Source organism: Lucilia sericata, unplaced genomic scaffold (assembly GCF_015586225.1).
Source record: "Lucilia sericata isolate MDLA Ls3-8-SP2 unplaced genomic scaffold, ASM1558622v1 Contig000536F_arrow, whole genome shotgun sequence".
NCBI classification, from domain to species: Eukaryota; Metazoa; Arthropoda; class Insecta; order Diptera; family Calliphoridae; genus Lucilia; species Lucilia sericata.
The window spans coordinates 255,877-282,500 of record NW_023994546.1 but is presented as its reverse complement, the minus strand read 5'-3'; the positions used below and the strand labels follow the sequence as shown (position 1 = coordinate 282,500).

The 26,624-nt window shown below is 29.1% G+C and overlaps 2 protein-coding genes across 2 annotated transcripts; one reads left to right on the top strand and one right to left on the bottom strand.

Moving 5' to 3' along the window:
- Nucleotide 1: 1 nt before the first annotated feature.
- Nucleotides 2-9,915, top strand: LOC119605937 (cytohesin-1-like; the record flags this gene model as incomplete). The annotated part of the gene is made up of 6 exons (XM_037959289.1): nt 2-101; nt 177-351; nt 6,351-6,556; nt 6,619-6,730; nt 9,079-9,180; nt 9,249-9,915. Coding segments are annotated over 6 exons (848 nt in total), but the record flags the coding sequence as incomplete, so codon positions are not given.
- An 8,234-nt stretch (nt 9,916-18,149) lies between these two features.
- LOC119605939 (cyclin-dependent kinase 8) lies at nt 18,150-20,187 on the bottom strand. The gene has a single exon (XM_037959290.1). It carries the CDS (start codon nt 20,087-20,089, stop codon nt 18,689-18,691), a length of 1,401 nt encoding a protein of 466 aa, XP_037815218.1. The 5' UTR covers nt 20,090-20,187; the 3' UTR covers nt 18,150-18,688.
- Between the last annotated feature and the right edge of the window lie 6,437 nt (nt 20,188-26,624).

Here is a 26,624-nt window from a genome sequence, read left to right as displayed (position 1 = left end):
GGTGATTATTTAGGTGAAAATAATGATTTCAATAAGGATGTCCTTAAGGCCTTTGTGGCTTTACATGACTTTACAAATTTAATACTGGTACAAGCTTTAAGGTATGTTTTCACTTCTCTTAATATGTTTCTATGACTCCCCACCATCTAATCAATATTTCTTTTCCGCTTATTTAGACAATTTTTATGGTCATTTCGTTTGCCCGGTGAAGCTCAAAAGATTGATCGGATGATGGAATGTTTTGCTCAACGTTATTGTCAATTAAATCCCGATATATTCACCAATACCGATACCTGTTATGTTTTAAGTTTTGCCATTATTATGTTAAATACATCATTGCATAATCCATCGGTAAGTAATGCAGAGTACATCCTGTGCTCCATTTCAACAGCCAGCAAATTGTTGGTTAATTTATATTTCCCTTAAGAATTAAACATGAAAAGGAAAAACAAATAAATATAACGGAAGGATGCTGTTTTAGGTTTTCTGTTTATTTTTATGTTTTTCTATATTTGTTTTGGTTACTTGTTTATAGTAAATATTAAGCAGATATGGAAAGGAATTCATTTTTGAAATGTATCACACTTTAACTTCTCTAGTAATTGTTGAAGATGTCCTGTTTTGAAACACTCTTATTCTTAATTAAATATCCCATTCAAAACCCTTTAAAATTAGCTTAAAGTGCCCTTGGGGTCCTTAAACCATTTCGTAAATTCTTTTATATGATTTAGTTAATTTATCTATCTGATCGCTTTCTCCACTCTTACATAGTTACACTTTTAGTTTATTTGTTAAATATATATTTTGTCATGTCTTTCCAATTTTTATTTTAGTTTCTTTTTTCGGTTCTTTTTTTGCAACAAATAAAAGAAAACACATCCAAATCAGCGTGTGCCAATATTGTTTATTTTTGTCTCTATTTCGTTTTGCCACAAAAAAAAAAAAAAAAAAAAAAAAAAAAAAAACTAGACATTAAGTGTGCTCTTGTTATTTTTACACAAACCAAATCATTAAGTACTCACACTCTTTGCTGCCTTTCATTGCAAAATGTAAAGAAAACATTGTGTAAAACTGCGTCATGCTGTGCTTTTTTGGTATTTCTGGCATCCCAACTTTTATTTATTTTTATAAATATTTTGTTAGTAAAAAAACAAAATAGAAAAAAGTGCTATACAGTTTTTATCTATTTCTAGTTTTAGTTTAAAAAGGGATATTTTTCTCTCTGTTTGCTTAATTAATGACCTGCCTTAAAGTTAATTTTAAATTTATAAAAAACAACTGGGGAACTAAAGATATGAAATAATTTAGAAGGAATTTTTAAGGCCTAAAGGCATATATTTTCAAATTTCTCTATTCAATTGTTTACGATTCAGTCCGTATTTCAGTCTATATAAGATTATAATATAGTCTATAGTTAATACTGTAGTCTATAGTCAAGATTATCGTATAGTCTATAGTCTAATCTATAGTCAAGAATAAAGTCTAGTCTATAGTCCAAACTGTAGTTTAGTTTATAGTCTGGTCTTTAGTCTATAGTAAGGACTATAGTCGAGTCTATAGTCTAGTCTATAGTCAAGACTAGAGTCAAGTCTATAGTCAATACTATAGTCTAGTCTAGTCAAGCCTAAAGTTTAGTTTAGGCTCTAGTCTAGTCAAGACTATAATCTAGTCTGTCGTCAATACCATAGTCTAGTCTGTAACGAGGACTATTGTTTTGTCTAAAGTCTAGACAATATTTCTATATATAAACTAGTCTATAGTCTTACCTATAGTGTGGTTTATAGTCTAATCAATAGTTTAGTCTGTAGTCTAGTCTCTCTATAGTTTGGTTTATAGTCTTATCTATAGTTTAGTCTATAGTCTCTATCTATAGTGTGGTTTATAGTCTAATCTAGTCTAGTCTATAGCCTAGTCTATAATCTAGTCCATAGTCTAGTCTATAATCTAGTCTATAGTCCAGTCCATAGTAAAATCTATAATCTAGTCTATAGTCTAGTCTACAGTCTAGTCTATAGTCTAGTCTATAGTCTAGTATACAGTCTAGTCTATAGTCTAGTCTATAGTCTAGTCTACAGTCTAGTCTATAGTCTAGTCTATAGTCTAGTCTACAGTCTAGTCTATAGTCTAGTATATAGTCTAGTCTATAGTCTAGTCTATAGTCTAGTCTATAGTCTAGTCTATAGTCTAGTCTATAGTCTAGTCTATAGTCTAGTCTATAGTCTAGTCTATAGTCTAGTCTATAGTCTAGTCTATAGTCTAGTCTATAGTCTAGTCTATAGTCTAGTCTATAGTCTAGTCTATAGTCTAGTCTATAGTCTAGTCTATAGTCTAGTCTATAGTCTAGTCTATAGTCTAATCTATAGTCTAGTCTATAGTCTAATCTATAGTCTAGTATATAGTCTAATCCATAGTCTAGTCTATACTGTAGTCTATAGTCTAGTCTATAGTCTAATCTATAGTCTAGTTTATGTCTAGTCTATAGTCTAGTCTGTAGTTTAGTCTATAGTCTAGTCTATAGTCTAGTCTATAGTCTAGTCTAGTCTATAGTCTAGTCTATAGTCTAGTCTATAGTCTAGTCTATAGTCTAGTCTATAGTCTAGTCTATAGTCCTAGTCTAGTCTATAGTCTAGTCTATAGCTAGTCTATAGTCTAGTCTATAGTCTAGTCTATAGTCTAGTCTATAGTTTAGTCTATAGTCTAGTCTATAGTCTAGTCTATAGTCTAGTCTATAGTCTAGTCTATAGTCTAGTCTATAGTCTAGTCTATAGTCTAGTCTATAGTCTAGTCTATAGTCTAGTCTATAGTCTAGTCTATAGTCTAGTCCTATAGTCTAGTCTATAGTCTAGTCTATAGTCTAGTCTATAGTCTAGTCTATAGTCTAGTCTATAGTCTAGTCTATAGTCTAGTCTATAGTCTAGTCTATAGTCTAGTTATAGTCTAATCTATAGTCTAATCTATAGTCTAGTCTATAGTCTAGTCTATAGTCTAGTCTATAGTCCAGTCTATAGTCTAGTCTATAGTCTAGTCTATAGTCTAATCTATAGTCTAGTCTATAGTCTAATCTATAGTCTAGTATATAGTCTAATCCATAGTCTAGTCTATACTGTAGTCTATAGTCCAGTCTATAGTCTAGTCTATAGTCTAGTCTATAGTCTAATCTATAGTCTAATCTATAGTCTAGTCTATAGTCTAGTCTATAGTCTAGTCTATAGTCCAGTCTATAGTCTAGTCTATAGTCTAGTCTATAGTCTAATCTATAGTCTAATCTATAGTCTAGTCTATAGTCTAATCTATAGTCTAGTATATAGTCTAATCCATAGTCTAGTCTATACTGTAGTCTATAGTCTAGTCTATAGTCTAGTCTATAGTCTAGTCTATAGTCTAGTCTATAGTCTAGTCTATAGTCTAGTCTATAGTCTAGTCTATAGTCTAGTCTATAGTCTAGTCTATAGTCTAGTCTATAGTCTAGTCTATAGTCTAGTCTATAGTCTATAGTCTAGTCTATAGTCTAGTCTATAGTCTAGTCTATAGTCTAGTCTATAGTCTAGTCTATAGTCTAGTCTATAGTCTAGTCTATAGTCTAGTCTATAGTCTAGTCTATAGTCTAGTCTATAGTCTAGTCTATAGTCTAGTCTATAGTCTAGTCTATAGTCTAGTCTATAGTCTAGTCTATAGTCTAGTCTATAGTCTAGTCTATAGTCTAGTCTATAGTCTAGTCTATAGTCTAGTCTATAGTCTAGTCTATAGTCTAGTCTATAGTCTAGTCTATAGTCTAGTCTATAGTCTAGTCTATAGTCTAGTCTATAGTCTAGTCTATAGTCTAGTCTATAGTCTAGTCTATAGTCTAGTCTATAGTCTAGTCTATAGTCTAGTCTATAGTCTAGTCTATAGTCTAGTCTATAGTCTAGTCTATAGTCTAGTCTATAGTCTAGTCTATAGTCTAGTCTATAGTCTAGTCTATAGTCTAGTCTATAGTCTAGTCTATAGTCTAGTCTATAGTCATAGTCTATAGTCTAGTCTATAGTCTAGTCTATAGTCTAATCTATAGTCTAATCTATAGTCTAGTCTATAGTCTAGTCTATAGTCTAGTCTATAGTCCAGTCTATAGTCTAGTCTATAGTCTAATCTATAGTCTAATCTATAGTCTAGTCTATAGTCTAATCTATAGTCTAGTATATAGTCTAATCCATAGTCTAGTCTATACTGTAGTCTATAGTGCAGTCTATAGTCTAGTCTATAGTCTAATCAATAGTCTAATCTATAGTCTAGTCTATAGTCTAGTCTATAGTCTAGTCTATAGTCCAGTCTATAGTCTAGTCTATAGTCTAGTCTATAGTCTAATCTATAGTCTAATCTATAGTCTAGTCTATAGTCTAATCTATAGTCTAGTATATAGTCTAATCCATAGTCTAGTCTATACTGTAGTCTATAGTCTAGTCTATAGTCTAGTCTATAGTCTAGTCTATAGTCTAGTCTATAGTCTAGTCTATAGTCTAGTCTATAGTCTAGTCTATAGTCTAGTCTATAGTCTAGTCTATAGTCTAGTCTATAGTCTAGTCTATAGTCTAGTCTATAGTCTAGTCTATAGTCTAGTCTATAGTCTAGTCTATAGTCTAGTCTATAGTCTAGTCTATAGTCTAGTCTATAGTCTAGTCTATAGTCTAGTCTATAGTCTAGTCTATAGTCTAGTCTATAGTCTAGTCTATAGTCTAGTCTATAGTCTAGTCTATAGTCTAGTCTATAGTCTAGTCTATAGTCTAGTCTATAGTCTAGTCTATAGTCTAGTCTATAGTCTAGTCTATAGTCTAGTCTATAGTCTAGTCTATAGTCTAGTCTATAGTCTAGTCTATAGTCTAGTCTATAGTCTAGTCTATAGTCTAGTCTATAGTCTAGTCTATAGTCTAGTCCTATAGTCTAGTCTATAGTCTAGTCTATAGTCTAGTCTATAGTCTAGTCTATAGTCTAGTCTATAGTCTAGTCTATAGTCTAGTCTATAGTCTAGTCTATAGTCTAGTCTATAGTCTGGTCTATAGTCTAGTCTATAGTCTAGTCTATACTCTAGTCTATAGTCTAGTCTATAGTCTAGTCTATAGTCTAGTCTATAGTCTAGTCTATAGTCTAGTCTATAGTCTAGTCTATAGTCTAATCTATAGTCTAGTCTATAGTCTAGTCTATAGTGTAGTCTATAGTCTAGTCTATAGTCTAGTCTATAGTGTAGTCTATAGTCTAGTCTATAGTCTAGTCTATAGTCTAGTCTATAGTCTAGTCTATAGTCTAGGCTATAGTCTAGTCTATAGTCTAGGCTATAGTCTAGTCTATAGTCTAGTCTATAGTCTAGTCTATAGTCTAGTCTATAGTCTAGTCTATAGTCTAGTCTATAGTCTAGTCTATAGTGTAGTCTATAGTCTAGTCTATAGTCTAGTCTATAGTCTAGTCTATAGTCTAGTCTATAGTCTAGTCTATAGTCTAGTTTATAGTTATAGTCTAGTCTATAGTCTAGTTTATAGTCTAGTCTGTAGTCTAGTCTATAGTCTAGTCTATTGTCCAGTCTATAATATATAGTCTAGTCTATAGCCTAGTTTATAGCTTAATCTCAAAAATCTTTAATCGAAATTCAAATTTTGTAAAAATTCAATGATCTAGTCTTAGTTGTCTTATAGAAAACTTTGCTGAAACCCATCAGTGCAAAGTTCTCTTTATGAAAATTTGCTGAGATTGATCAAAGCTGAAGTTCTCTATTAAAAAGTTGCTGAGATCGATTAAGAATAAAATATTATATAGAAAAATTTGAGAATGTTTATCTCCCTTTCCTAAAACTTCCATAATTCATTTACTTAATATTTGTTGATATTTCTATTTTGGCGGTATGCACAGAAATACTTTTTCAATATTTTGTCGTTTTTTTAAGTAATTGTCTCGTCTGTTGCCATAATTAATTTTCTTGCCGCTGATTTTTTTCATTTTTGTTTTTGCGAATACACATAATGTGTCTGTTGTGCATTTAGGAATTTCTTAATTTTTCTTGGCATATGATTGAACATTTTTGTGTTTTTTTAGTCTGTTAAAATTTTACTTTTTCGGTATTTTAAAAGGTATTGTTTTCAAGTTACGGATAAAAAAAAACAAAACAGATAAATTAATAAATCATAAAGTGTAGTGTTTGTTTTGACTTTTATTTTTGGAGGAAAATATAAGCGCCAGAAATAAATTTAAACATAAAGGCAAAAAAATTAAAAATGTATTTAAAAAAAAAAAAACTTTGGAAAATAGATTTTATATTTAATGAATTATATTATTATTTTAAAAATTTCCATATTTATTTAAAATCTTCTTTTATTTCTCTTGCCCAGGTCAAAGACAAACCCACTGTTGAACAATTCATTTCTATGAATCGTGGCATTAATAACGGCGGTGATTTGCCTCGTACCCTACTCGAATCTCTATACGAATCGATACGAACCGAGCCATTCAAAATACCACAAGATGATGGCAACGATTTAATGCACACCTTCTTTAATCCCGATAAAGAGGGTTGGCTATGGAAACAGGGTGGAAGGTAAGTTTTTTATTGAAATCGTTTTTTAAATAGTTTTCCAAATTTATTCTTTTACTTGGCAGATACAAATCCTGGAAAAGAAGATGGTTTATATTAAACGACAATTGTTTATATTATTTCGAATATACAACGGATAAGGAACCTAGAGGGATAATACCATTAGAAAATATATCGGTAAGTTTTGATTGAAAGTTTTTAATAAGAATATTTTCTTAAAATTTTTTATGGACAATTTTGTTGTGATCAAGCGAAGTTCTAACTTCTATAGAAAAGTCGATGAGATCAATCGGTGATCGAATTTTAATAGAAAATTATGAAAACGATCGTCCCATGGATCGAGGATGATTTTTTTATATAATGTTCTAAATCGGTAGATTAATGATCATTGATCAGATATCAATCGAATAATGATCATTGATTTGAAGTCATTTGATCGAGGATTACTTTGTTATAAGAAATTCTAGATCGATCTATTGACGATCTTTTCTCAGAAATCCATCGATTGATAATCATTGATCCGAGATCGTTAGATTGACGATACATTTTTATAGAAAATCGTAAGATTGTTTGATTAAAGATAAATTTTTTATGAAAATTCCGTGATTGATCGAGCGAACATCAATTTTGTTAGTAAATTTGCAAAGATCGATCAATTTAGTTCAGATATCTGTTGGAACTGTGGTGAGATACATTTTTCTATAAAAAAACTTTCTGAGAAAGATCAGGGAACTTTTTTTTAGAAAAGTTACAGATATTGATACGAAATCGATCAATTATCTATTGAAAGTTTGGTAAGATCGATCGAGGATCAATTTTGTATAGAAAATGTTTGCCGAATTAGATTTATCGAGGATCAACTGTCTATAAATAGTTCAATGATGATGATCATTGATCTGAAGTCAATTGATCGACGATTACTTTTTTATAAAAAATTCTAGATCGATCGATTTGATTTTGATCATTGATCTGATAACGATCGATTAAGAATAAATTTTTGTTTCAAAATATTCAAATTGAGAATCAAATTTTATAAAAATTCTGAAATCGATCGAGCAATCATCAGTTTAGTTAGAAAATTTGCAAATATCGATCAATCGAGTATCATTTATCTGCTGGAACTTTGATGAAATCCATAATTGATCGATTGAGTATCAATCATCCATTGAAAGTTTAGTAAGATCGATCGACGATCAATTTTCTATAGAAATCTTTGCCGAATTATATCGATCGAGGATCACTTATCTATAGAAAGTTTTATGAAATCGATCGTGTTTCAAACTTCTATAGAAAACTTTGCAAAAATCATTCGATCAGTTACAATTTTTAATAGAGACACAATTTTCTACAAAAAAATATACTGAGATAAAGCTTTGCTCAAAATTTTCTTAAAATAATTTTGCTGAGACCGATCGTTATTTCATTTTTGAATAGAAAATTTTACTGTTATCGATCGAAAATAAATTTTCTACAAAATTTTTTTTATAAACAACTGGCTTTGAAAGATCAAGTATTTTTTGAGTATCAATCATCTATGGAAAGTTTAGTGAGATCGATCGATGATCGAGAATCAATTATCTACATAAAGTTTAATGAGATCGATCGAGTTTCAAACTTTTATAGAAAATTTTGCAAAAATCATTCGATCAGTTCAAATTTTTGATCGAGACACAATTTTCTACAAAAAATATACTGAGATAAAGTTTTGCTCAAAATTTTCTAAAGATAATTTTGTTGAGACCGATCGTGACTTCATTTTTGAATAGAAAATTTTACTGTTATCTATCGAAGATCAATTTTCTACAAAAAAATTTTGTTGAGATTGATCATCCTTAACATTTTTTTAAAGAAATTTTGCAAAGATCGATGAAGAATCATATTTTTCTATCAAAAATTTGCTAAATGATCGAATCAAGCATAATTTTCTATAGACAATATGCTGAGATCAATCGTAGATGTAAAATTTCTAATGATAATTTCCATTTTCAATACTAAATTTTAAAGAGATCGATCGAGGTACAATTTTTAGTAGAATATTTACTTATATAGATCGAGTCAATTATCGACTATCAATTATCTTTAGAAAGTTTACTCAATCTTCTATAGAAAACTTTGCCAAGATCATTCCATTAGTCACAATCTTCTATAGATAATTTTGTTGATATTGATTCGATTAGTCAGAATCTTCTAAAGACCATTTTGTTGATATTGATCGAGACACAATCTTATATAGAAAACTTTGTCAAGATCAGTCACAATCTTCTAAGAACGATTTAGAATCAAATTTTTCAATAAAAAAAATTAGCTAAATGATCGATTAAAACTCAATTTTCTTTAAAGATGTTAGAGAGACTGATCGTGGTTCAATTTTATATAAAAAATGTAATAGAACATCTACACAGATCGCTCAAGACTTTAAATTTTTATAGAAAATTTTGCTGAGATCAATTAAGACTTAATTTTCTAAAGAAAATCTATAGAGATATAAAGACATTTGTTGAAACTCCTTTAATTGTTCATTCCAGGTTCGCGAAATTCATGATCGCAGTAAACCTAATTGTTTTGAATTATTTGCTACTGGTGGAGCAGATATTATTAAAGCATGTAAGACTGATTCTGAAGGCAAGGTAAGTTGTTTATTAAAAAATAAACAATTAACAAAACATTTTACTAATTTTTTTTTACAAATTTACAGGTGGTTGAGGGTAAACATACTGTCTATCGTATGTCCGCCGCTACCGAAGAAGAACAACAAGAATGGATAAAACGTTTAACACAATCCATTAGCCATAATCCTTTCTATGATATACTAGTACAAAGAAAGAAAAAAGCTTTAAGTAAAAGTTAGTATTAGCTTTAAAAGAACTACGAACACAACAACAAAATGCTATCGCAATACATTTAACATTACTTTAGAAGAAGCATTAGAAAAACAGAAAGAAAAACAAACTCCTCCTTATCCAAAAAAATTTAATGTGAAGAAAACAACCAAGTGCAAATTACTTTAATTTTGCTTTTGAGGATCTCATAAATTTTTGTAAACATTATTAATGCGCTAACATTGAAAGGATTTAGGTTAATTTAACACATAACACGTCACGCCGCCATACGATCACATCTTTATAACAGATTTAACAGAATGAACAAATGTTTTCGTTTTTTTTTGTACTCCACTCTATTCTACTCATGTTGTTATTAAGTTTTAGTTGAAATTTATGAAACATTTTTTTCCAAATTATAGGTTTTTGTCCACATTTTTTCTTATTTATTTAATTTTTTTGTAAAAACTTTTTTTGTGTGTTTAGTTTCTATGTAATATTTTTATTATTTCCCTTTTTTACTTCATTTGCTTGTCTTTTTCTTCTTCTTCTTGTGTATAAAATTTAAAAACAAAACTAATTGTCTTTGTCTCAAGTTTTGTTTGTTTTTGCAGAAGTAATTAGTTTAAATTAAATTAATTACTTTTGTATTATTCTATGTTGTTATTTATTACTTGTACTATTTATTGCTACTACTACTTTTTTCTATTTTGTTTTGGCAATTTTTTTCTTAATTTATAAGTAAATAATAAAACAATATAAATTATTAAAAAAAATTTCTTTCTTTTTAACAATTTGTTCATTTTTGTAAACTTTACGTTATGGAAAGCACAATATTTATGTTGTTTTTGTATATTGTTTACATGTATAGAGCATTTGCTAATGATCATTTTCTTGTGCTACATAAAGATCACTCCTCTTTTTTGAAGAATTTTAAAAAAAAATTATTTTTTTTTTTCAAATTTATTATATTTCTTTCTAGCACAGAATTACAACGCTGCTGCAGTTATTGTCATTGTTGTTGTTATTGTTTTAAATGATCTAAGCAGATGTCATCTGCAAATATTCTATTGTGTTTTCGTCTTCTTCTTCTTTTATATAAATCTCTAATGTTTAGAAAACTTTTCTCAGAAACTTTACCGAGAACGCTATAGGCTTTAGATTTCTACACTTAACTTAGCTGTGAATGATCGGGGCTTAATTTTATATAAAAAACTTTAATGGAATCCAGCGAGGATCAACTGGTTTTAAAGAATCTTTTGTCAGATCGTTCTAGGCATGATTTTGTATAAGAAAACTTAACAGAAACCTATCTTAGGCTCAGTTATATAGAAAACATAGTTTTTTTCTATTACAAAACTTTACTGAGATTGATCGTGTTTTAGTTTTCTATAGAAAACTTTACTGAAATCAAACGGGCCACATAAAATTTTATATAAAAACTTTACTTAAAGATCAATCGGGATAGAGGATCGAGGATAAATTACCTATAGAAAGTTTAATGAGATCGATCGAGTTTCAAACTTCTATAGAAAACTTTTCAAAGATCATTCGATCAGTTAAAATTTTTGATCGAGATACAATTTTCTACAAAAAAATTTACTGAGATAAAGCTTTGTTCAAAATTTTCTAAAGATAATTTTGTTGAGACCGATCGTGGCTTCATTTTTGAATAGAAAATTTTACTGTTATCGATCGAAGATCAATTTTCTACAAAAAAATTTTGTTGAGATTGATCATCCTTAACATTTTTTGATTGATTCGATCATGTAGCTAATTTTTGATCGAATCAAGCACAATTTTCTATAGAAAATAAGCTGTGATCAATAGAAGCTGTAAATTTTAAAATCATGGTCAAGTCTATAGAAAACTTTCTTGAAATCACATTTTCTATAAAAACTTTGCTAAATAAACGATCAGTACACTGATCAACGTAAAGTCTATGCAAAAGAACGATTATTACAGTGGTCAGGGTATAGTCTATGGAAAACATTCCTGAAAATCAAACGGGCCACATTTTCTATAAAGACTTTGTTAAAAGAACGATCTGTAGACTGACTAAACTTTTTTGAAATTAATTAATACACATTTTTCTATAGAGATTTTTGTTCAAATCATAGTTCTATATAGAGATCTTTGTTTAAAACGATTGAGACACCACTCTCTTCTATAGAAAACTTTGTTAAGATCAAATGAGACTCAGTTTTACCTAGACACAACTTTCTTAAAAAAGTAACTGACGATCGATCGAGATATAGATTTTCTATAGAAAACTTTGCTAAGATCAATCGAGCTTAATCAAGACTCAATTTTTTATAAGAAAAAACTTTGCTGAGAACGATTTTCTATAGAAAATTTTGTTCATATCGATCGAGATGCAAAGAAGGAAGGAAGGAAGGATCAAGATGGATGTTTTCGATAAAAAACTTTGCTGTGATCGTTCAAACGTAATTTTCTATAGAAAAGTTTGCTAAAATATAGTATAGTTCTATATAAAAATCTTTGTTTAAAACGATCGAAACACCACTTTCTTCTATAGAAAACTTTGCTAAGATCAACTAAGACTCAGTTTTTCTCAGGAAACTTTACTAAACTAACGATCACGCCATTGATCAATAAACAGTCTTTTAGAGAAAAGTTTGTTTCTATAGAAAACTTTACTGTGTTTAAATGCTAATTAATTTTCTATAGAAAACTTTATAGAAATTGTTCAAAGCACAATTTTCTATAAAAAAAAATAGTAGAGATCGATAGAGTACAAAATTTTTCTTTAGAAAACTTTGCTATGATCTTTGTGTAAATAATATAGAACAGAGTTTCCTATAGAAAACTTTACAGAGATCAAATGCTAATTAATTTTCTATAGAAAATTTGGTAGAAATTGTTCAAAACTCAATTTTTTATAAAAAAAAGATAGTAGAGATCGATCGAGTCTCAAATTTTTCTTTAGAAAACTTGCTGTGATCGATCTAAAAAATTGCTGAATCATACGATCGAGGTATAGTTTTCTATAGAAAACTTTGTTGAAACAAACAAGTTTCAGTTTTCTATTGAAAAATTAACTAAAATCTAACGATGTTCAATTTTCTGTAGAAGATTTTGTAGGAGACCGATCAAGGTTTAGATTTTTCTATGAAAAACTATGTTGAGTTTAATAGCGGTTGAGTTTTCTACAGAAAACTATTGCTAAGATTGATTGTGGTTTAGTTTTCTATAAAAAAAAACTTTGCTGAGATCAAACGATGCTCAATTATCTAAAGAAAACTTTCTTGAAATCTAACCAGACACAACTTTCTTACAAACGTAACTGACGATTGATCGAAGTTGAGATTTTCTATAGAAAACTTTGCTAAGATCAATAGAGTTTAATCGAGATTCAATTTTTTATAAGAAAAAACTTTGCTGAGAACGATTGAAACTCAGTTTTCTATAGAAAATTTTATTGATATCGATCGAGACGCAAAGAAGGAGAGATCAAGATGGATGTTTTCCATAAAAACTTTGCTATGATCTTTCAAACATAATTTTCTATAGAAAATTTTGCCAAGATCAAACAAGTTCGATGTTTTCCATAGAAAGATCGAAACGATCGATTTGTTAAGAGCGAAACGATGATCAAAATTTTGTAGTGATCGTTAGAGACGCAAAGAGAGAGAGAGATCAAGATCGATGTTTTCCTTAGAAAAGTTTGCTAAGATCGTTCAAATGTAATTTTTTATAGAAAATTTTGCTAAGATCGAAAAAGATCTATGTTTTCTATAGAAAACTTTCGATCGAGACGCAAAGAGAGAGAGATCAAGATCGATGTTTTCCATAGAAAACTTTGCTAAGATCGTTCAAATGTAATTTTTTATAGAAAATTTAGCCGAGATCGAACAAGATCTATCTTTTTTCTATAGAAAACTTTATTAAGATCGAATCGATGCACAAAATTTCGTAAAGATCGATCGAGACGCAAAGAAGGAGAGAGATCAAGATCGAGTTTTCCATAGAAAACTTTGTTACGATCTTTCAAACATAATTTTCTATAGAAAATTTTGCTAAGATTAAACAAGTTCGATGTTTTCCATAGAAAACTTTGTTAAGATCGAATGGAGGATCAATTTTTTATGGAAAAATTTTGCTACGATCTTTCAAACACAACTTTCTATAGAAATCTTTCTCGAGTTCGTTCCTAGAGTTGTTGAGTTTTCAGTAGAAAACTATGCTGAGCTCGAATCGAGACTAAATTTTGCTGAGAAATTTTTGTTAAGATCGTTTAAACGTTATTTAGAAAACTTTGCTTAGATGTAATTGAGCTGGAAGTTCTGTAAAAAAATGTTGCTAAGATCGCTCAAACATAATTTTCTATAGAAATTTTTGCCTGAGAACGTTTAAGATCAGTGATTTGCATAGAAAGCTTTGCTCACATCGAAGCGAAGCTGTATTTCGTAAAGAAAACTTTGCAGAGATCGAGTTGAAGCTTAATTTTCTAGAGAAATTTTTAACGAAACACACTTTACTTCAGCAGTCTTTGCTGAGATCAATTAAGGTCAAAGTTTTCTGTAGAAATTTTTGCTCGAATTAATAAAAAACTTTGCCGAACTTGATCAAGTTATGGTTTTCTATTCAAAAAATATTGCTGAGATCGTTTAAACATAAATTTTCTATAAAAATCTATGCTGAGATCGATCAATATCGATCTTTATGAAAGAAACCTTTGAAACCGTTACATTATCTTTGTAAAATTGATCGAGTTAGGAAGTTCTAAACAAAAAGTTGTTGTTATAAGATCGCTTTTGGTTGCAAGGCAATTAGTTCTTTTTCTCATTAGAGATTTATTTATATCAAAATTTTGTTCTTTTGTTCAACACCAGCACGCCCCTAAGTTGTTTTATTTGAATGTGATATATGATTTTTTATAAAACAAACAAAAACTTTAAAAAACGAACTCAAATTCAAATGAAAATTATTTAAATAATAAACGAAAAAATGTTTTATATATTAAAAAAATGGAAATTATTATTAAATAAAAAACGTTAGTAACATATCCCAGCTGAAAACCAATTATACTCTTATATTAAAAACAAACGAAAAAAAAAAAACTACAACAAAATACATTTATAAACTTTAAATAATATTTCTTAAATAAAAAACTTAATATATGTTAAATTGTGTACAATTATAAAACAATTTAATTAAAAATTTTGTTTTTAATCTAAATTATGTAAAACTTGTAGTAATTGTTATAAAATTTTTTGTTTAAAAAAGGCTTTTTATTTAAAAATTTTCTTAAAATATTTTAATAAAAAGTTTCACACAAACCCTTATTTGGCCTTAATTGCTAAAAGTTAAAAAAAAAATTGATTTCTTTTTGTATTAATTTTAATAATAAATTAAAAATTATTAAAATTTTTGTGTTAATTTAAAAAAACTTTGATAGTAATCCATTTTCTTTCAGCTTAGCTTATTGTTATTAAGAAAAACTATTGCAAAATTATATTGAAATCAATTGTAACATTTTGTATTTAAACAAATTCAAAATTTTTCAAATTCATTAAACAAAATGTTTAAAAATTTAATATTTGTTTAATTCAAACATCCGATAAACCGAATTTTTTTATTAATTCTCTAAAAGAAATTATAAAATAAAAGTTAACTTAAGTCATTTCCTTAAAAAAAAAATTTTTTAAATTTTGTGTAAATAAATTAGAAATTTATTTAAATAACAACAACAAATGCTAATAGCATATGTTTTTGTTTTCTATTAGCCACCTAAAAAATTTTGTTTTTCTTTAAAAAAAAACAAAATCCCTTTTTTTATAATTGCAATATTATTTTATAAAATTTATATTATAAGAAAAAAATTCAAAATAAATTGAAATTAATTGCTACTTTACAAAAAAAAATGCTTTATTTCCTTAATTCTCAAATAAATTTTGTTGTGTAAACTTATAAAACCCCCCTTAAAAAAAGAAAAGTGCGCATATTGTACACAAAATCCAAAATTAATAGTTTTATAAACAAATTTAATAAAAAAAAATACATTAAATATATAACAAAAAACTTATAAGCTTAATTATAAAATAAAAATATTTATTAGAAATAAATTTAAAAACAAAAAACAAAAAAAAAACAATGATATTGTGTAATAATTTTACTCATTTTAGTTTAAACAAAATCAATATGTGATTTTAACACATATTTAGTAGCTTGTAATTTACAACAATATTTTGAAAATTTGTATTTAATGTTAAACAATATGTTTTTTTTATATATAATTATATAATTATTATTATTATATTTTGTAGTGCTTTAGTTGTATTATATTCATATTAATTATTAGATATTTTTAGTCTTTATATTATATAAAAATAAAAGTATAAAACAATAAGTAAACAAAAAATTATTATTATTATTATGAGAAATGTAAAATACATACACATAAATAAATATTTAATATAATATTCAGAAAAAAATATAAAATAAAGAAAAAAATAATAAATGTTTTACATAAAATATAAACGATCTGAAGAGTTTTATTTCAAGAAATTTCAGTTATTGTTTTTATAAACAATTCTAATGAACAAAGTCTAGCCATAACATACAATGCTACTAGTCTATAGTCTAATTAATCTATAGTCTAGTCTATAGAGTAATATCTTATCTATAGTCTAGTCTATAATCTAGTTTATGGTCTAGTTTATAGTCTATCCAATAGTCTAGCCTATAGAATAGTATATAGTCTAGTCTATAGCCTAATCAATAGTCTAGTCTATAGAGTAGTATATAGTCTAAAGTCTAGTTTATAGTATAATCTATAGTCTAATCAATAGTCTAGTCTATAGACAAGTATATAGTCTAGTCTATAGCCTACTTAATAATCTACTTTAAAGTTAAATCTATAGTATTGTATACATTCTAGTCTATAATCTTGTTTATAGTTTTATTTATAGTCTAATCTAAAGTCGAGTATATAGACTAGTGTATAGTCCAATCTATAGTCAAGTCTATAGAGTATAGAGGTTATATTCCAGCCTATATTCTAGTCTATAGTCTAATACATAGCATAGTCTGTAGTTTAATCTATAGTCAAGTCTATAATCAACTATAGATTAGACTATAGACTTAATTAGACTATAGTCCAGTCTATAGTCTAATCTGTAGAATAGTATACAGTCTAGTATATAGTCTACTTTATAGCCTAGTCTATAGTCCAGTCTATAGTCTAGTGTATAGTCAAATCTATAGTCTAATCAATAGTTTAATCTATAGTCCAGTCTATAGAGTATAGAGGCTATATTCCAGCCTATAGTCTAGTCTATAGTCTAATACATAGCCTAGTCTATAGTTTAATCTATAGTCAAGTGTATAATCTAATCTATAGTCCAGTCTATAGTCTAATTAATAGTCTAGTCTATAGTCTAGCATAGTCTAGTATATAGTCTAGTTTATAGTCTACTTTATAGCCTAGTCTATAGTCTAGTCCAGTCTATAGTATAGTATATAGTCAAGTCTATAGTCTGGTCCATAGTCTAGTCTTTAGTCTATTCCATAGTCTAGTCTATAGTCTAGTTTGTAGTCTAGTCTATAGTCTAATCCATAGTCTGTATTCTAATCCATAGATTTGTCTGTATTCTAATCTATAGCGTAGTTTATAGTATAATCCATTGTCTAGTTGTAGTCTAATATATAGTCTAGTCTATAGTCTAGTCTATAATCTAGTCTATAGTCTAGTCTATGGTCTAGTCTATAGTCTAGTCTAAAGTCTAATCAATAGTTTAATCTATAGTCAAATCTATAGAGTATGGAGGCTATATTACAGCCTATGGTCTAATCCATAGCCTGTAGTTTAATCTATAGTCCTAGACTAGCATATAGTCTAGTTTATAGTCTACTTTATAGTCCAGTCCATAGTCTAGTCTACAGTCTAGTTTGTAGTCTAGTCTATAGACTAGCAGAAAGTATAGTCTATTATCTAGTTTATAGTCTAATCTATAGTCTAGTCTATAGTCTAATACATAGCCTAGTCTGTAGTTTAATAAATAGTCAAGTCTATAATCTAATCAATAGTCTAATATATAGTCCAGTCTATAGTCTAATTAATAGTCTAGTCTATAGACTGGCATATAGTCTAGTTTATAGTCTACTTTATACCCTACTCTATAGTCTAGTTCAGTATATAGTCCAGTTTATAGTAAAGTCTATAGTATAGTCCATAGTCTAGTTTATAGTCTAGTCCATAGTCTAGTCTAGTTTGTAGTCTACTATATAGACTAGCATAAAGTATAGTCTATTATCTTGTTTATAGTCTACTATATAGTCTAATCTATAGCGTGGTTTATAGTATAATATATTGTCTAGTTGTAGTCTAATCTATATTCTAATCTATAGCCCAGTCTATAGTGAAATCTATAGTCTAGCCTACAGTTTAGTCTATAGTCCAAAACATAGTCTAGTTTATAATCTATTCTATAGTCTAATCCATAGTCTAGTCTATAGTCTAATTTAAAGTCTAGTCTATAGTAACATCCATAGTCTAATCTATAGTTTAATCTATAGTCCAGTCTATAGAGTATAGAGTCTATATTATAGCATATAGTCTTATCTGTAGTATAGTATATAGTCTAACACCATAGCCCAGTCTGTAGTCTAATCTACAGTATAATCTATAGTCTAATCTGTAGTCTGGTCTACAGTTTAGTCTATAGTCTAATGCATAGTCTAGTATGGTCTATGGTATAGTCTAGTAGTCTAGATGGAATACTCTACAGAGCATTCTATAGTCTAGCTTATAGTCTAATCTATAGTCTAGTCTTTAGTGTAGTATATAGTGTAGTTATAGCATAGTTAATTATATAGTATTGTCATAGCAATTTATAGTATAGTCTACAATCTAGTCATATCTTACTATAAAGACTAAGGACTTGGGGGTAAACCTATCGAAAAAGGAGCTGGTACTCTTTACTCAGAAATATAGAGTACCTTTGAGACCAATATGACGAAATTAGTCGGTATTGAATTGTTAATAATTGGCTCCTCCTAATAGTTGGGAAAGTTTGAAGAAAGGCTACTGTACATTGTAATTTAACAATTAATTACATCATTAAATTTATAATTTATTAAGAAAACGCAGAATATGTTACATGCATATTAAAGTTCTCATAGATCATCAATTAGACAACTATTTTTATCACTTATTTAAATAAATTATAAAAATCTATAAAAGTTATTGAACCCTTACAACTTTCCAATCTTAAGCTAAAGTGAAGTGAAGAAAAAAATGCAATTCGAAAATATATAGACATTTTGTTTTCAACAGAAACTCGCGCACAACTCAAAAACGTTGTTGAAAATTCTGTTGCTGTTGATTGAACATCATCTGTTGAGCTGCAGCCTGCTGTTGCTGCTGTTGGGCAGCCGCTGCTGCGGCAGCTGCCGCCTGTTGTTGCTGTTGATGATGAAAGTCCTGTTGTTGCTGATGAACCTGTTGTGGTTGTTGGGGACCTCCCGGCCCCGAAAGACGTACACGCTTTGAATTGGGTTCATGCTGATGTTGCTGCTGTTGTTGTTGCTGTTGTTGTTGCTGCTGTTGTTGCTGCTGCTGCTGCTGTTGTTGCTGGCGTTTAGTGTCGGACTTGTCTTCTTGATCATCATCGGTAAGAAATTCACGTTTGGGATAGGGTATAGCACAACCGGCAAATACATCTTGCGTAGGCAAAGGATCTTCTTGGAAATAGGGATCCTGCATAGCCTGTTCCGAGGTAATACGTTTGTTGGGATCCATAAGCAAAAGTCTTTGTAGCAAATGGAATGCTTTGCTATCGGGTTTAATTTTATGACGATCCATATACTTGGCCAGTGAGCAAGTGGAATAGGAAGAACGTTTAAAGTCTTTTGTGAGAGTATGATGTTCAGGCATTTTCTTTATATCCTCCCAGTCTTTGTCTTGAGGGAAACCCATGACATTGAATATACGATCCAGTTGATCATGATGATAGGGATTGCTGGTTTTAATATCTTCCTGGCGGCAATGGAAAATGGGCTCTGAAGTCAGTAGCTCAGCAAATATGCAACCAATGGCCCATATATCAATAGCTTTGGTGTAATGACGAGCACCCAACAATAATTCCGGAGCACGATACCAAAATGTTACTACCACAGGATCCAAATCAGCCAGAGGTTTTAGAGGAGCATTGAATAAACGCGCAAAACCCATATCGGCAATTTTAACCCTACCCCTTTCGGGTCCATCACCCATTACCAAAATATTAGCCGGTTTCAAATCACGATGCAGCACCCAATTACTGTGCAAATAGTGGATGCCATCTAAAATTTGATACAATAAACTTTTAACCATACCCTTGGGTACCACCACCGGTTTTTTGGCAGCCTTAGCGGCCCGATGAAACTTAATTATATGCCACAAATCATGTTCAGCATAATCAATTAAAAGGAACACTTTACGGTCGGTGTGTGAAAGGAAAACTCGTATCAATGTTATAACATTTTGATGCTTTAATTCTCTTAGTAAAGCAATTTCACGACAAGCTGACATAGACAAGCCGGTGCCATCTATCTGTTTGAGGGCATATTCCTTGCCATCTGATGTCTCTTTCCATTTAGCCTTGTAAACGTGGCCATAAGTACCGCGACCAACTTTACAACCTTCATAGTTGAAAAGATCTTCCACCTTAGTGCGTTCTTTTTGGGTTTTCATTTTGAAATCGTAATCCATATTGTTAAATTAATATATGAGCACTTTTTCCCAATTAAAATAATTTAAAATTTTTTGCAAACAATATTTGTCTGCTGTTGTTTGTTTACTTTTGCGCAGGGTTGCCAACAAAAAATTTAGAAACTACACTTACCCCCATTATCACAATGTCTGGTTATATTTTATCGTAAGGTTAAATTAACAGTTTTCATACAAATATTATTTTAGCCGGCAGAATATCTACCGGTTAAACGATAACCGAAGTTGGTTTTAACGGGGGTTAGTCGACTTCTAAATTACACATTTAAAGAAAAATATGCTCCTTGTTTAAGATATTATGAAAAATAAAAGTCTTTTAGCACAAGTACGATCGAAGTCTATTCCGAATGATTAAAATCCATAATATCAACTCATATAGGGTTCGTAATTACGACTTTAAAGAGTTATCCACTTTAGGGTTCTATAAATCGACTTTCGAATAATAGAACAATCGACTTTTTGTCGAAAAAAATCGAAAAGTCGAAGTCGACTATTTTGTTCCAAAAAAGTCGATAACTCGACTATCGTCTATGAAAAAAGTCGAAAAGTCGACTTTGTAAATAAAAGTCGAAAAAAGTCGAAAAGTCGAAAAAAGTCGATAAGTCGAAAAAAGTCGATAAGTCGAAAAAAGTCGAAGAAAGTCGAAAAAAGTCGAAGAGTCGAAAAGTCGGAAAAAGTCGAAAAGTCGACAATTTTAAAAAAGTGGAAAAGAGGTCAAAAACTCTAAAATAATCGGAAAAACTCGAAAAAAGTAAAAAAATAGTCGAAAAAAGTCGAAAAAAAGTCGAAAATAGTCAAAAAGTCGTAAAAAATCGAAAAGTCGAAAAGTCGGAAAAAGTCGAAAAGTCGAAAAAAGTCGGAAAAAGTCGAAAAAAGTCGAAAAGTCGAAAAAAGTCGAAAAGTCGAAAAAAGTCGAAAAGTCGAAAAAAGTCGGAAAATGTCGGAAAAAGTCGAAAAGTCGAAAATATTATGAAAAATAAAAGTCTTTTAGCACAAGTGCGATCGAAGTCTATTCCGAATGATTAAAATCCATTATATCAACTCATATAGGGTTCATAATTACGACTTTAAAGAGTTATCCACTTTAGGGTTCTATAAATCGACTTTCGAATAATAGAACAATCGACTTTTTGTCGAAAAAAGTCGAAGTCGACTATTTTGTTCCAAAAAAGTCGATAACTCGACTATCGTCTGTGAAAAAAGTCGAAAAGTCGACTTTGTTAATAAATGTCGAAAAAAGTCTGAAAGTCTAAAAGTCGGAAAAAGTCGAAAAGTCGGAAAAAGTCGAAAACTCGAAAATTGTAGAAAAAAGTCAAAAATAGTCGAAAATTTTAAAAAAGTGGAAAAAAAGTCAAAAACTTTAAAATAGTCGGAAAAACTCGAAAAAAGTCAAAAATAGTCGAAATAAGTCGAAAAAAAGTCGAAAGAAGTCGAAAATAGTCAAAAAGTCGAAAAAAATCAAAGAGTTGAAAAAAGTCGGCAAAAAGTCGACAAAATTCGAATATTCGAAAAGTCGACTATTTATAAAATACTTATAGTCGAAAAGTCTAAAAGTCGACTTTTAATTAAATGAAAAAAAGTCGAAAACCGACTTTTCAATAGTATTATTTTCGCTTCTTCGGAAGTCATTAAAGTCGCTTCTTCGGAAGTCATTTCCTCAGCAGGTAAAAAAATTCAATTAGTGCTACTTTTGAAGTGGTTATAAATGTTATTTTTTTGGAAGTACTTCGTTCTATTTTTGCTAGTGGGTGTAGCACAAATGTTATTGTCCGATACAAACATTAGCGCAAACCCAATATACTCTCCCAATACTTTTCTACAGAAGGATATAACAAATTTTAAATTACACATAAATTACACGTGAAACCAATTACACATGGGCTACACATGGAAGTAAAAATTACACACAATATGTGTAATTACACATGAAGTGGCAACACTGCTTTTGCGGCAAGTGCGGCTGCTGCAAAACAAAAACGCCAGAATTCAAACAGCTGTTTAGCAGGGTTGTAAAGAAAAGTACAAACAGCAGTGGTGTGTTTTGCAAGATGTCAGGGTTTGGGTAAAACACTTTTATAAGAACGTTACAATTTGAATCTTGAAAGTAAATAAAATTGGGTTTTGGTAGAAAGTGACCGTTACAATTTGAATTTAAATATATATAAATAAAAATTGTGAAAAATAAGTGTGAAAAGGGGAATCAAAAGTTCTATAAATGTTATTTAAGGTAAAAGACTGAAGCAGAAATTGTGGGAAGAGTTCAAAGACCAAAAATTTTGAATTATTATCCTACTTGTAGTTTTTTTTACTGCTAAAATATTTTGTAAACGAAGAATGTCCGATTCTAACCCGTAAGTTACATGAGCAAATTTTCAATATTTGAAAACCCTAATCTCCGTAGAATCTAAATTATGAAAATGGAATTATATGTTTATCTTGGAATGAAATTTAGTAAAAAATGATCACAGATTTGATGTTTTCACTCAAAAAATCGAGTTTGGTAGAAAATAAAAGTGATTACAAACTTTTTGGTGCTAGGAAATGCACTTTTATTGTTTTACTCAAAATAGCGAGTTTGTGTGGGAGCTAATATCCATATATTTTCATTAATTTAGCTCAAGCGCCTGTAATTGGGCCAGAAAATTAGCTTTAATGATTTCAATTGAAATATAGAATGTTGAAATGACATAAAGGCGGTTCCATATTTGAGTCCTTCTGGTCCTGGTGCCAGGAAATGAACTTTTAAGTTTTCACTCAAAATATCGAGTTTTCGCCCTAGTATTTTAGTATGGCTAGGAAAACTAATTTTATGTTTACACTTAAAAAATCGAATTTTTGTACAGACTTTTATCTTTCTGTCTTTATGGCCCTTAGTTTGACTTTTATGATTTCACTCTAAATATAAAGTTTGAGTTGAAATTAAAAGTGACTAAAGACTTTTAACTTATTGTCTCTAGCGGTTTTATCAGCCTTAAAACCTTCTTCCTTTCCAGGGACGAAGCCTATTAAAAATGTTTAACATCGGTCCATTATTTCACTTAGCCCCCATACAAATGAACCCCGAATAGGCCTTGTAAACCTTGTAATCAAACTACAAGTCGCAATTTGGTTAGGTTAGAATAGGTTGAGAGGAGGATGTCTACTACATAAAATCCGAAGAAGTACACCTAGGCCACTATCGGGCCTGTTGTGCGCTCCTTTTCATGAAAAAAATGTTCACTGAATGAATTATTTTTCAGTGTTCAGAAACTCAGTTTTCTGGACGTAATTCCTAAGAATCTTCCAATCAGTGTTAGTCAGAAATGTTATTTCCGGAATAATATCACTTACAAGATACTGCCTTTTGGCTGTCGGTAAATATATTAAGCGCTGTAGGGGCCATATTTATTCTAATACAATTTACGCATTCCGTTATTGCTCGGACTTTTGCCTGGAAGCTTGTGTTATGATTTGGTAAACGGTAGTATATTTCTGTTTCTGGGTCTTTAATATAGAACCCCAGCCCCACTTTGTCCTCCAGTTTAGAGCCATCCGTGTAACAACGGATTCTTGCTGGTATTTGTTCCGCTTGATCAAGACATTCTATCTGGGATCAGCGTTTCAAAGTTTCCGACATATTCTGTGTCTGGTATGCGATCAAGCACGTCCGATGTTTGTGTATAACCTTCCAATGTATCCAGTATACATTGATGACGTGTCCTATAACCTTTGTTGGTCAGTTCGCATAAAGTAATGAGCCGCCTCATATCTTAAATATGTTTCAATGGGTGGAATATCTAGCAACGTTTCCAGAGCCTTGGTTGAAGCAGTACACATGGCACCACTTATACCAAGCAGCATGTACGCTGAACTCCCTGTAGTAATTTGTACATTTGACCCCAGCCCCTGTACAAAATATAGGCATTTAGGGTTCTGAGTAATTGTAAATCTATAAAGGGATATTGTCTGGTACTTTTTGTTATTTCACTGGTACTTTTTGAATATTCTAGGTAGAAAAATGAATTAAATATGCAGAGTCCTGAGTTACTGGGAATCTATAAAAGGGGACTTTTTGGTACTTTTTCGTTCTTTAGTTGGTACTTTTGGTGTTATATTGAACCTAGAAACATACATATGTACATACAAATATTCATTCAGGGTCCTGAGTGATTGAAATCTATAAATGGGTGGTTTATGGTACCTCTTTCGTGCTTCAACGGGTACTTTTGGAATTTTTTATAATATTGAACTTAGAAACAGTTCTGAAGCGTTCTTATTTAATGAAAAATCTATAAAGAAGGGTTCCAACAACTATTGTTTGGTAATTTTTAGTTTTTCTGCTGGTACCTTTTGTGTTTTCTATATATTTAATCTAAAAACATAAAATTATACATTTACGGTCCTAAAACCGTATTTCCTGCTAATTTTTCGTTCTTAAACTGGCAAGATTTTTCTATGATATAGAACCTAATATCATAATAATAAAATTTAACATTAAGAGTACTGGTTGAATAGAAATCTATAAAAGCAAACTTTCTGATACTTTTTGTGGTTTTCTAATTTTCTAGGGAACTCTTTGGTACTTTTTCCTTCTTAAAATGGCACTTTTTTGGATTTGTTATAATATTGAATCTAGAAACATAATATTAAACACGAAGTATCCTGATTGAATGAAAGCCTATAAAAGGGGAATTTCTGGTACTTTTTATTTACTCAAATAGTACTTTATGATTATCTGTAAGATTAAACCTAGAAACCTGATGAAATGAAAATCCATTAAATGTGGCTTTCTAATAATTTTTCGTTCTTTTTAGTGGTACTTTTCAAAAAAAAAAATTATAAAATATAAAACCTATAAACATAAAACCCTTAAGAGGGAACTTTCTGGTATTTTATTTAACAACAATGAAGGTAGCGAAGCACACCGGGTAATGCTAATATATACCCCACACACAAACTTTAGAGCAAATATCCTGTCACCTTTTGAAATATGAAATAAAACAAGCGATTTATTATTTTTTTAATATAATATTCTCTATATTCTTAATTCTTTTTATTCAATTTTTTTGTTGTTCTTTTTATTATTTGTTATTTTTTTTAATTTACTTTTGACTTGTAAGTTTCATGTATCATTTTTTTTAATTATTCTTATTTTTTTTGTTACTTTTACTTTCTTTTCTATATATTTGTTTATAATAATTTAAGAATTTCATCATTTCATCTAAATATTTCAGTTAATAATACAATATAATAATAATCGTTCATTAATAATAATTTATAATAATAATTTATTAACCATGTTTTATTTTATGTTTTCTTTTTTGCTTTTTGTTTAAGTGTTTTTGTTGTTATTTTTTTAAGGATTTTGTTTTATATTAAAGTTTTGTTGTTATTATATTACTTAAACATTTTGTTTTATGAGTTTTTTTAAATTTATAATAATAAATGTTAGTTTTTTATAATAAATGGATGATACTGTTTTCTCTTCATTAATTTAAAAGTCTGGGGTATATATGAATTAATTGTTAGTTTTGGTAATAGTGAAGGAAATAATATTAATTATTTTTAAGATAAATTTATTTTATAAAATATTTTCGTTAAGTAAGTTAAAATTAAAAATATATTAACAAGCTTTTGTGGGTTTAAATTATTAAGCTGAAAATTATTTATATTTTAAAATTCAGTAGCAGTTTAAGAAATTGTTTTTAAAACTATAATTTAAGAAAATTTTTAGTTTTGTTTTTAATTAGCAGCTTGAGTAGAGAGAGAGTATTGCCAAACACTGACTTTATTACAGAGTTGTTTTTTAGTATTTTGTTGAGTATTTCGGTCAGGGTTGGTAATTCAAAACATAATCTTTGTGTTTTATTACGTATTTAATGGCGTTTTTTTAATAATTATTATAATATTTTATGTTTTCATTACTTAATTATGTTTCTAATGCATATAATTGTGCGTAATTTATTATTTTTTATTAAATTTCTTTTAATACTTTATTTATTTAATTGTAAATTAAATATGTTTTAACTTTTTTTTTTTGTTCAAATAAAAATGCCTGAAGTTCCTTTAGTGTTTTTGTGTTTATTTTTCAATTATAATTTTATTTGTTTTGCAAATAAATTAACAAACAAACAAAAAAACTTGTATTATTTTAAATGCATTTATAATATTTTTTGTTTAGGAACTTCTTTAAAATAAAATTGTTTTTCTTTCACTGTATTTTTAACTATTTATGTAAGTTTTTGTAACTATTTATAAATAAAAATTAAGTTTTTTCTTAAAATATCCATAAAATATAATTAAATTTAGAAAAAAAAGGTGAAGAGAAGGCAGTTATTAGTTGTAGTGTTAATAAATTTTGTCAAATTTGAAATAATTCCACAATTATTTAAAGAAACAAGTGAATTTTTTAAAAATCATGGGCCCTATTATAATATTTACAAAATTTTTTTCCGGGCAAAAGTTCTAAAAGTAAAAGTATTTTATTTCAAAAACATATTATAAAATCTCTTTCTTCTTGACATCACAAATTTGACAA

What these genes read in the sequence shown, in the direction of transcription:
- LOC119605939 (XM_037959290.1), bottom strand. Translation starts at nt 20,089, where the DNA reads ATGGATTACGATTTCAAAATGAAAACCCAAAAAGAACGCACTAAGGTG.